Genomic DNA, 11,951 nt, shown 5'->3' on the forward strand with positions numbered 1-11,951 from the left:
AAAAACAGTATTTTTTGACCAACTACTGATCCTCTACAGGGCCTATGCTCTTACCCTGCAGCAATCCAGAACTCAGTAAAGGACTCTGGAAGCCAAGTAACTTCTGGAAGCATCAAGTATCCTTCATGCTTTGTGATTCATTTAAGAACTTCCATATCTGTTATTTCTGTCTAAAAAAGCCCTGTTGAATTCTTTCCTTACCACTATTTAGCAAAAGCTATAAAAAGCAATAGGCAATAGACACAAGCCTAATGCATCCAGTATGGAACAAGACTGACTGTTCTCTATAGCCCATAATGTTATTTTAATGGTTAGCTTGCTACCTTCGGAAGCCATTGTAAGTTAACTAATTAAACCTCATAGAGAGTAGCTCAGCAATGTCATACTGAGTTCATTTGGAACTCCTCGGTGAATACTACCTACCCCTTCCATTTGTTACTACTGATTTATTTGTAGTACTACTTCTTCCATGGACACATAAGAGAGCCCTTTCAGGAAATCCTGTGCCAAGAAAGCTTCCAGTGCACAGAGATCCTGCAACATCTCCAGAGAAAACAATGCAAAAAACGCTTGCTGTTACATTATCTCTTTGTATTTTAAGTGCAGCATCTGCATCATCTACTAGATCCTTATGCAGATGACCTTTTTGCTTCTGATAATAACGAACAAAAGTAGAAAGGTATTTGTTTGGCTTTTATCTTGGTATTTTTAAAACATTTAATTTGCCAGGGTTTGCTTTCCTCCCCTCTCATTTTATTACATTGAATGACCCTATTATTCTGATGTTGTTCAAAACAAGTTTGTTTTAGCCTTTCTAATCAGTCCCTCATTTTAAGAGGTATTAATACTCACAACAGCTGCTAGTTGAAACTTCTCCAATTCCAGAGTCACTGACAAGAAAAAAACTTTTATTCTTAAACTTTCACTGCAGTGCTCTGCCCTGTCTCCATTACACAGCTTTGTACTAGCATGACACCAGGCAACCTGTAGTAAATAGGAGGATCACTTCAGCACTCTTTCAGAAAGTCCTCCTTTCACACATGAAAGACTTCTGGCCACAGGAATAACACGATGATAGGAAAAAATGACACAACACTGAAGTCTTCAGAAAGTCTAAAACTTATTTTCTCTCAAAATTCTTTCGACTAAGCTAATATTTAAACAGAGAACTCGTTTTCTACTGCTTTTCAGTTCTTCAAGAAAAAAAAACTTGTTTTAAGCCTTTCATTAAAAGATGGACAGAGAAAAATAGAAGCTGAAACAGGTTTCTCAGCTTGACTTCTTTGCCTTCTCAATCTCCTAAAAAGATAAGATTTGGCTGAAATGAGGAAAAGAAGTGTACTGCCATGCAGAAAAGATTTGTACAAGATTCCAGTGTTACTGGCAAAAAGAGATAAAAGGCTTAATTCAAAATACTTCCTTGCAGAGACACTGAAAAATAAATACTCTATAGGCCAGGTATAAAGCCCTCTGAAATCACTGGAAAGACTCTCAGAAACTTTAGCAAGCAGTTCCTTTGAAATCTGAAGGAAAGAGCTAATAAACCCCACTCAGCACAGCTGCTTATACTTCATGTGGCTACATTCTCCGAGACAGGCTACGTGTACAGCAGCAGGTAGTCTAGCCCACTAGGAACAGGTGTGTGAAATGGAATGCTCTGAGATGAGAATGTGACATCCACGTTATGAGGCATGTGACAGTGAGGAGGATGAAGAACAGAGGGGTACTTCAAACTTGTGCTAGCCTAGTTCTAGGCCAGTCAGAATTGGAGCACACTGGGCTCAGTTTCACCCAAGAGGTATCCAGGTTGTACATTTGAGAAATACTCTGACATGAGTGGGGACACAGCCATGTGGAACACTTCAGCCTGGAGAAAAGAAGGCTCATGGGAGATCTTATAAATAGATACAAATGCCTGAGAAGCTGTGGAGTCTCCTCTTTGGAGATATTCAAAAGCCTGCTGGACATGGTCCTGGGCATCCTACTCTGGGTAGTCCTGCCTGAGCATGAGCTTGACCAGAGGAGCCCAGAGATGCCTTCCAACTTTAACTATTCTGTGGTTCTACAAAATGAAGGTCTGATACAAACTAAAATGCCAATGTAAACACATCCATAGAATAAATTAACTAACTGCTGATTGATGGGATCAGAAAACAGAAGGAAAACAAGAAGGAAGTTCACATACAGGACTGCAGTAGTAAAGTTTCTGGTGAAGAAACTGGGATTTTGATCATACTTCAGTATCTGACACTCCTACGTCAGACAGCTATGAAGAGTCACTGTTCAGGTACACAATAGTGGACAGCATTTTCATCAACATTTCATCAGTAGTACCAACGTAAGTATGAACTCAAATAATATTTCATGTAATAGAATGCAGCCATTCACTAAAAGCAGATTAAGGCACTTTAAGAACACTGGACTGCTCCACCTGCAAACCCTCCTTTCCATTTACTGATGTAGCAAAGCATTACGTTGCCTTACGTTTCTGTGAGACCATATGCCAGGTCTAGCATGTCCATTTCTTCATCAGTAATTGCATCTAGTTTCTCAAATATGTGGTCTTCAAAGATTAAATGACAAGTTGAACAGGCTAACGTCCCTTCACATGCACCTAAAGAAAACAGCAAGTTAACAGAAAATTCCAAATAACTGAATTTCACAACAATACTTTAATATAGAACACGTCCACACTAACATAACAATCAGTGTAACTCATCATCAGACTGTAAGAACCACGCAGAAGCACTCTGTTGATATACTTCATGGTGGTATTAGCAGCACATATTCAAACCAAGCATGATGCTGCTCTGCACAATTCAATTTTGAAAATATATCACGTCTTCATGTACATAAAAATACATGTGGAAAACTTCAAAGAACTGTAAAGTGCTGAATGTAGAAGCTGTCACATCAACAGTGTGTGCATTTTAACATTGGGGAAAATAGTAATGAATAAGTTAAAAAGAAAAGAAAAATCACACTGAGTAGACTGTTTAAACAGTGGAAAGCCTTACTGCGGTTGTAAAGCAGCAGCAAACTACTCAAGGACAGCTGAATTGTACAACAGTTTAGTTTCTATGCACACATTTCCACCACTATTACTGCACATAGGATGCCCCCTAGTGATAGAAGTAAATAGATAACACCTGCATTTGACTTTTTTTTCTCACTATCTATCCCCCCTCTAAAAAGAGCATACGTTTCTACATTATTTCCACTGCATTATTTCTCTGCTCTAGTGTGATCACCAAATTATGGTTTGGTATGATTACCAAATTATTATTGAAATTGGTACAGTATGTTGCAATTAAAGGTTAGTAGAGTATCTCAAATGTTTATTTTGGTCATTATTTACAGTCTATTGACAACATTATCTTTTTTACTACACTTTCTCATAATGTTTTAACATGGCTGATATTAACATGAAATGAGAGGACCTTAACTGCAGACTAAAGAGTAGCCATAAGCCTATACAATAGATTTATTTATAGAGAGATATACAGATATACAATAGATTTATTTTATGATATATAAAGGTAGCTATGTCAATGTGCCATGCATTTTTTAGTTTATTCTTCGAATGTATACAACCCATAACAATATTCTTTAGAACCTTAAAGATTTTATTACTAGCAGTGGCATGTATTCATACTTAAATAAAACACACATTACATTTCAAGCTGTGCTGAACTAGCACTTTCCCCCCCACTATAAATGGCTCCATGCTATATATTCATTCATGCAGACTGTAATCCCATTTCCTGCTTTACTCTGTATTATTACTTCTTAAACTCACATATGCTCTGAAAGTTTGCTTTGTATAGTCAAAACCCTGTAACTACCATGGAACTAACTGGGGAAAGTCCAAAGTTTGAAGGAAAAGGGAGGTTTCTTAATCTCTTTCTGTTTTGATTTTAAACAGAACTTGTACTGAGTTAGAATATCCCTAACACATTGGTCTCCTTTACCTGCTTCTTTTATTAGAAGCTCTTGCTCTTCTTTGCAAACTGACATATACCTGGTTGTTTCTTTCATTGGTCATTCAAATACCACAGCAATACATGCTACAAAAAGCCAAATAACAAACTCAGATCACACAACAATAGAGAAGTTACTCAACACTGTCAGAAATACACCATTTTTGTGTGGTCTTCAGAAGCTTTCAGCTCACAGAGGTGGCATCTCTCATCTTCACAGAGAAATTGTCCAAGCAGCCAGAGATCAGGTTAGGAAAGTTAAAGCCCTGATAGAATTGAATCTGGCCAGAGACACAGAGGGCAACAAGAAAGGGTTCTTTAAGCAATGCCAGCAATAAAATGAAGACTAAGGAAAACGTGAGCCCTCTCTGGAAGGAAACGAGAGCTGGTCACGTGGGATATGCAGCAGGCTGACGTTCTCAAACTTAATTGCTTCAGCCTTGATGAGCAACTGCTCTAGCCACACTGCCTAAGTCACAGAAGGCAAAAGGACTGGGAGGACGAAGAACTGCCCACTGTAGGAATAGATCAGACTCAAGGCATCGAAAGAACCTGAATATGCACAAGTCCATGGGACCTGATGAGATGCATCAGAGCATTCCAAAGGAACTGGCGGATTAAGTTGTTAAGCTACTATCCATTGTATTTGTGAAGTTGTAGCAGTTCAGTGAAGTCCCCACAGACAGGAAAAGGAGAAATATAACACTTATTTTTTTAAAAAGAAAAAAAAAAAAGGAAGACCCAGTAAACTACAGGTCAGTCACTCTCCCTCTGTGCCTGACAAGATCACAGAGCAGATCCTTTTGGAAACTATGCTAAGGCACATAGAAAATAGGGAGGTAGTTGGTGACAGCCAATATGACTTCACTGAGGGCAAATCGGGCCTGGTAAATCTGGTGACCATCTGTGACAAGGTTACAGTGTTGGAGGATAAGGGAAGAGTCACCTACTTGGGCTTGTACAAAGCATTTGAAACTACCCCACACGGCATTCTTGTCTCTGCACTGGAGACATGGATCTGATGGATGGACCACTGAGTGGATAAAGAATTGGCCGGATGATCACACTCAGAGTTGTGGTCATGTCTAGGTGGAGATCAGTGACAAGTGGTGTCCCTCAGGGGACTGGCACAATTTAACATCTTTGTCAGTGATGTAAACAGTGGGATTGACTGCACCTTCAAAAAGGTCTGCAGAGAACATTCAGCTGAGTGGTGCGATCAAGATACAGTGGAGGGAATGGATGCCATCCAAAGGGACTTGGATAGTCTTGAGAGGTGGGCCTGCTCAAATCTTATGAAGTTCAGTAAGGCCAAGTGTAAGGTCCTGCACCCAGACTGGGGCAATTCCAAGCACAAATACAGGCTGGGTGGAAAATGAATTGAGAGCAGCCATGAGGTGAAGGACTTGGGGAGGAAGGACTGAGGGGGAAGGAAGTCAATTAAAAAAAACCTCAGCATGAGCTGGAAACATGCACTTGCTCCCAAAAAGACAACTGTATCTTGAGCTGCGTTGAAAGAAGCTTGGACAGCACGGTAAGGGAGGTGATTGTCCCCATGCACTCCACTCTTGTAAGATCCCACCCTGCAGTACTGCATTCAGCTTAAGGGGCCCTGGTGTAAGGAGGACAAGGAGATGTTAGAACAGATCCAGAGGAGGCCATGAGGATGATCAGAGGGCTAGAGCACCTCTCCTGTGAAGACATAATGAGAGGGTTGGGGTTGAGCTTGGCAAAGAGAATGCTCCAGGGAGAACTTACAGCAGCCTCCTAATACCTAAAGAAAGGTACCTACAGGAAAGCTGAAGAGGGACTCTTTATCAGGGAGTGTAAGTTACAGGACAAAGGGTAATGGTAAGTTTAGATTTGATACTACAACAAAATTATTTACTCAGGTGGCAGTAAGATACTGGAGCAGGCTGGCCAGAGATGTGGTGGTTGCCCTATCCCTGGAAGTGTTCAAGGCCAGGCTGGATGGGGCTTTGGGCAACCAGGTCTAGCGGGAGATGCCCTTGCTCATGACAGAGGGCGGAACTGGAGGGTCTTCAAGGTCCATTCCAACCTCAACTATTGTATTATTTTTTAGATTCCTCCCTGACACCATTCTGTCACCATTATCCTCCTTTAATTCCTTCAAGCAAGGCTCACCCCAAATATCTTTCACAACTAGATCCAAAATATTCTATGCACCCACAAGAGAAAAAAAGTATTTTATTTGGACTCTTTTCCACATCTAGGTTTTACAAATACATTCATAAACATTTATGAATAAACTGGTAAGAGATCCCAATTTCCAGACATTGAATATCGTATTCAAGGAATCCACTTACCAAAACCATCTATGTCTAGATTATTTTCAACAACAACATCCAGCAATGAGTCTCCAGGTTTTCCTTTGGCTGTTAGCTTATCACCATCGCGGTTTATGAAATGAACAGTTATTTTATCTTCTGAGCTGAAAAAGAAAAGTACACAATGGAACCAAAGAAGCAAATCTATTATATTTTAGATCTTCACATTTGATTGAATACTGCTACAACAATAACCTCTATCAACTGTAGGAGCACAGAACTCTAAGGGAGTTATTGACTTTTCAAAGCTGTAGTAGGCACAGGCATTCACTGGTGGCATTAAACACAAAGACATGAAAAACAATACCAAAAACCCCTTCACTTATGTTTTATCACTAGAAGCCATTCAGAATCCTGATGCTTCACCTTTCACCAAAGGGATTCCTCGCTTTCTTTTAGTCATACTATTTGTATTTTCACCAAACAAAAGCTGACTTGAAGTGCTTCACACTTCTCTGTGAACTCACACTTAGCATTTACAAAATGATCTAGCAGATTACACTAAAAAGAATTAACAAGTTTAAAAGTTTCCCATGTATGGTTGGAACTTAAGGCATTTTATTACCTCTAAAATCTAATTCTGTTCTCCTTCCAATAACGGGAATAGTCCAAAAGTATTTGCCTTTTCTGACTGCAGGTTCTCTTAGAATTACACCTTGTAAATATTTCTTCTGGTGAAGTGCATCAAAATTTCAACAGACATCAAAGAAAAGTCTCCTGCTTTGCTTTTCAGGCAGTTGTGTATACTTAAATTTTTAGGCAGAATGCGAAGGAATTATTTTTCTTAAGACTAATGCTTTTGATATGGAAAAAAATAGATTTTTTTTGTGTTCCATATGGTTTCCTTTCACATGCAAATTAAAGGAAAGTCGTTAATATAATAGCAAATCAAATACAGTTCATTAGAATAGACTAGGCTCTTTCTCAGAGCAAGTGAGCAACACAAGAAAAACTCGTTGGATAGACAGGGAAGAAACATGCTGAGAGGTCAGAGATACAAATAAAACAACTGAAAGCTAAAGCAACATCTATACCTCAATGTGAAATCCATGTTCAAGAACAGCTCACTTCATATTACATACACTCTTTGTGCTAACTGCAGGCTTTAAGCAATATACCACACAGAACACATTCAAGCCTGAAAAACCAAGCCACCTCCTAGGAAACTCGAACTTGTAGGGCTGAATATTAAAAAACTGGAACTGGCTACAAAAGAAAATGCAGTTCTAGCAATTAAAGTTGAAGCTCATTTTGAAAAGCAAACATGCTCATTGCTCTACACTTAATGCACTTGCGCCAGCTGTAAGCTCAGTTGGCAGCAGTACCTGCTGTCACATCGTGATGTTGTGTCCAACTCCTGTCGTATCACCCCTCAGCCTACTTTCTGGAAGGCAACTGCAGGCGACTGCTAATCATAAATTCATTCCAAAATAATAATCAATAATGAAGGATTAGCCCTGTGGACTCCCACAATTCAAATGAAGCTCACACTACAATGAAATTCAGAAATCTTAGAAGATGCACCTTCAGATAATACAATTCATGTTCTGCAGTCACCTGTGCTATCAGGGGAGTGCTTCCAGCAAGCCATTCTGCAGAAGTTTAAGTTACCACTGCGCTCTTCTTTCCACTCCCCCGCTCAGCATTATTACCTCCCACAGCAGAGATGAGGAAACCAGCACCCACCTCCCAGATACACAACTGCAAAATCCACTGCCTTCACCAACATTCAACTTCACTGATAGGTTTAGATTGCATCTGCAAAAGTATAGATTCCAATTCTGAGAGCTAAAGTAAACCACCAACAATGTTCAGCTCTTCAAGAAGTCCTTCCAGAGCTCACCAAAACACTCATTTACCAAAACATTTCTGTCAATACGACAAACACGATCCTAGCAGGAGACAGGGATGCAGCTGCATTTATAGACATTTTGTGCCCATGTAAGTGCTAAATATTTGTTCAATATCCAAAGCGCATCCTTTCTTTCACTGCAGAATAAGGCAATAGCCAGTAACACAGTCCAAATAGCAAGATGTCTGACTACAATGCTGTGAGATGACAGGAAGCTTCCTAAGAGGCTCCTTAAGAGGTCCTCCCTAGGTGGGTTTTCACAACACACCTGAACTATCTTCCTCGGTGATTACAGTTTAGTCTGGAATAACAGCAGCATCAGATGAACAATGGTTCTCCCATCCCTTCTTTGTTCCATCTACCTCCAGCACTCACAGTGCCCTGCAGTGAACTGGGCTGGAAACAGAATGGGCTGAAAACCAATCTTGGCAGCCCTGCGGCCATATGAACAGCAGAACTGGTACAGTCAGATCTACCTGTTACATAACATCTGTTTAAAACAAGACGACAGAAATAGCACTCCTCTTTCTGCAGCCACCATCTTACACTGGCTTTTGCCAGCTGTGGGGCAGCACCATGGCTGAGTATGCCCAACTTAAGTATCATCTTTAAGTCATCAGTTTTTGTTAAAGAACATAGGAAGGATTAATTTTGTAAAGAGGATTAATCCACCTGATTGATCAATGAAACTGAAATTTATTTGTAACAAAGTTTAAGACACTTTGGTCTTCCAATAGGATCTGTCTTCCTCGTGCTGGAACAGGCTGTCCACAGAGGCTGTTTATGCCCCGTCCCTGGAGGTGTTCAAGGCCAGGTTGGATGGGGCCCTGGGCAGCCTAGTTTAGTATTAAATGTGGAGGTTGGTGGCCCTGCCTGTGGCGGGGGGGGGGGGGTTGGAGCTTCATGATCCTTGAGGTCCCTTCCAACCCGGGCCATTCTGTGATTCCTGCGATTGCCATCTTAAGTACCTTTCACACAGCCAAAAAATTTAATCTACAGATCACTGAGGCATTACAGTGCATGAACCCGACTGCTGAAAGTGGTTCCAGAAGCTTAAGTACATCACTAGTCAGAGTGTCAGAATGCACACTGCGTGGATCTTTTCAACTGAGAGATTCCACTGAAAGAAAGAAATCACACCTATGTGGAACAGCACTTAGGGTTTATGAATTTCAAGCAATGTGGCTTTTGCCTACCCAGACATCATTTACATGGGGAAAGAAAAAAAAGTAACAACAAACGAAGAAGAGCAACAAAACCCCCACCACTCTGTGAACAAACTGCACACAGAAGATTAACATGAAATATATGCCAGGTCTTATGCAAGCATAAATAGCCTCAGGATTCCCAGAAAGAACCAAACATATTTCAAGTGATTTACATACAGCATAAATATCCCAATTCGTGCTTAGATTAACTTTTTTTTTTTTAAGCTGTTAAAAAAATTCATTCCTTCATATGGTTGCCACAGTACTATCAACACTGTTATCAAGCGTCACTAGGGTACCCTAAATTAAGCATATAGCAAATGAACTGAACAGCAGCAGAGAGTTGATAGGTGCTGTTTGTTGTCCCTCCTTTGCACAAACGATGTGCACTGCAAGAATACCTCTCCTCCCTTGAAAAGGGTACCCTTCCTAATCTTCAGCCACTACTTGCATGGTAAGCGTCATCTATACTCCTCCAAACAGAACTGTACCCGGGTGTTGCACAAGGAGAGACCAATTCTATTATTCCCAGATTTTCTGATTAAATGGCTCACCCAACAGCCCAACCTGACTCTCAGAAGAATTCACTACGCAAGTCTTAATTAAAATTTTCAAGTTATGAATCAAAACTAATCCTTAAAACAGCAATTATGCACTGCAATGAAAGTGCTGTATGAGTAACTGAACTGATATAAGAGAACTGTTAGATAGTTACCGTTCCCCATGAAATGCAAAGTGAGGATAACAGGAAAAAAATGGATTGAAGGAAAATAATGAAGATGGGAATGAAAACAATGCCTGACGCCTCACTGAAACCCTTGGAAACCTCTGCTCACAAGAATCCCTGCCGCTGATGATTTTATATAGCTAGGCCTTCATTCTCTGGACCTAAGTAAAGATAGGTTTACATGTATGTACTATTATCAATCTTTTTATTGGACTGATACTGGCTGATTATACAAATTTAAGGAACTGGGTCTTAATACAACATCCAGAAAAAGTAAGACTGGAGAAAAATAACTGGCAGTAAATTGAGGAAGTGCTTACAATTAAGTAAGAAAATGTTTTCCCTTTACAGTAATCTATTTCCTCCCATTTGTACCTAGTTCAATAACTTCAACTTTTGAAGTCTTAGCAATGTTTTAAAAGACCTTTTTAAGTTTTGACCTCAAAATAACTGATAGCCCGGGCAAGTCACTGGAGACTTATTTTAAGGCACTGGGCTGGGTCAATCAGATCTAAGCAGGCATACAGGAGACCTGGATTAAAAAGTTCTTTCCATTCTGTACTAAGAACATTTGCTGGAACAAAATAAAAGCTACAGGAGAGCTTAAAAGCGAACTACTGGAACAACTTCTATGATTCTGTAGGAGTTGGACTCAGTGATTCTTATAGGTCCCTTCCAACTTGGGATATTCTATGATTCTAATCACGGTGGTGAGGGCCACCCAACACTTAGGAGCAGCCCAGGCTACACCAACAGTGCTGGGCAGCTGGCTGGGGGCCCCGCTCTTAGCCAAAGGGACTTCCCTGACAACCCAGATAATCTGGCCTTTAAGTCTGTATTTTCAGTACTGGAAGCAGGCTCTTTGAATACTCAAGGTACAGATGGGAAGGCAGTCTTTGATGACACACACTACGGTGCAAACCTACGGGTGAAGGCCGCGTGACATTACAGGACAGCCTGGTCAGGGGCTCCACACAGCTGTACGTACAAGCGCTTTTCGGTGAAGAAGATCTACACTAAAAGCAGAAGAGCCCCTCAGGACGGATCTCGGGCGCTCCCAGCATCCATCCTGCTAACGCACCCAGCAGGAGCACGGCTCCTCGCGGCGACCTCGCTGAGGAAGCTCTGCAACTGAACTCCGCACACCGCCGCCGGCTCTACCGCCACGCACCGCCCGCAGCGCGGTCACAGCGCAAGGCCCGGCCCGGCCGAGCCACCGGGCCCAGCAGGACCTCCCGTAACGCGGAGTCCGGTCGAAAGCCGGGAGGGAGCGGCGGCAGCGCCTCGGGGCCGACAGGGAGCCGAGGAAGCGTCGGAGCGGGCCGGGACACGGCGAGGGCACCGCGGGAAGGTCACGCGGCGCCGCCCGGCGCGGCCGTCTCTCGGCCCCGGGCGCCCTCAGCCCCGCCGCCCCGCAGCTCTACGCCGTGAGCGGCCGCCCCACGAGGAGCCCTCCCGCCCGCCTCCCCGACCCGCTTACCTGCACGCCGCCCGAGCCGAGAGGCTGAGCGGCCGCAACGTCCTCACGGCCACGGCGCTGCAGCTCGGCCCCGTCCCCGCTGTCGGCAAAGCGGAGAGGAACCAGCGGCGGGAAGGAGCGGCGGCGGCCCGGAGCAGCAGGCGGGCCGGTGCCGGAGCGGCCATGGCAGCGGGCGGGCAGCGCGAGGCCTCAGCGCCGGCACCGGGAGGGGTGGGGGCAAAGTCTCGGCGTTTACGCCTTCGGCGCAGGTTGCGGCGACTTTCGTAGCGATCTACGCCATCCACGTAACGCGCTTCCCGCCCCCTTCTGGCGGCGTCGAGAGGGGACCGCGGGACGGGAGGAACGGCGGTACGCAA

The 11,951-nt window shown here is 42.8% G+C and overlaps 1 protein-coding gene across 1 annotated transcript in view; it reads right to left on the minus strand.

The window, feature by feature from the left end:
- Positions 1-11,807, minus strand: part of FDX1 (ferredoxin 1) — a 16,681-nt gene extending 4,874 nt beyond the window's left edge. The window contains exons 1-3 of the mRNA NM_001198668.2: positions 11,596-11,807; positions 6,308-6,432; positions 2,485-2,614 (exon numbers count right to left, since the gene is read on the minus strand). Coding sequence (NP_001185597.2) covers positions 2,485-2,614; positions 6,308-6,432; positions 11,596-11,759 — 419 coding nt within the window. The 5' untranslated portion in view covers positions 11,760-11,807. The remainder of the gene's footprint in view (positions 1-2,484; positions 2,615-6,307; positions 6,433-11,595) is intronic.
- Positions 11,808-11,951: the final 144 nt, after the last annotated feature.

The sequence above is a fragment of the Gallus gallus genome, chromosome 1, assembly GCF_016699485.2.
Source record: "Gallus gallus isolate bGalGal1 chromosome 1, bGalGal1.mat.broiler.GRCg7b, whole genome shotgun sequence".
Taxonomy (NCBI): Eukaryota; Metazoa; Chordata; class Aves; order Galliformes; family Phasianidae; genus Gallus; species Gallus gallus.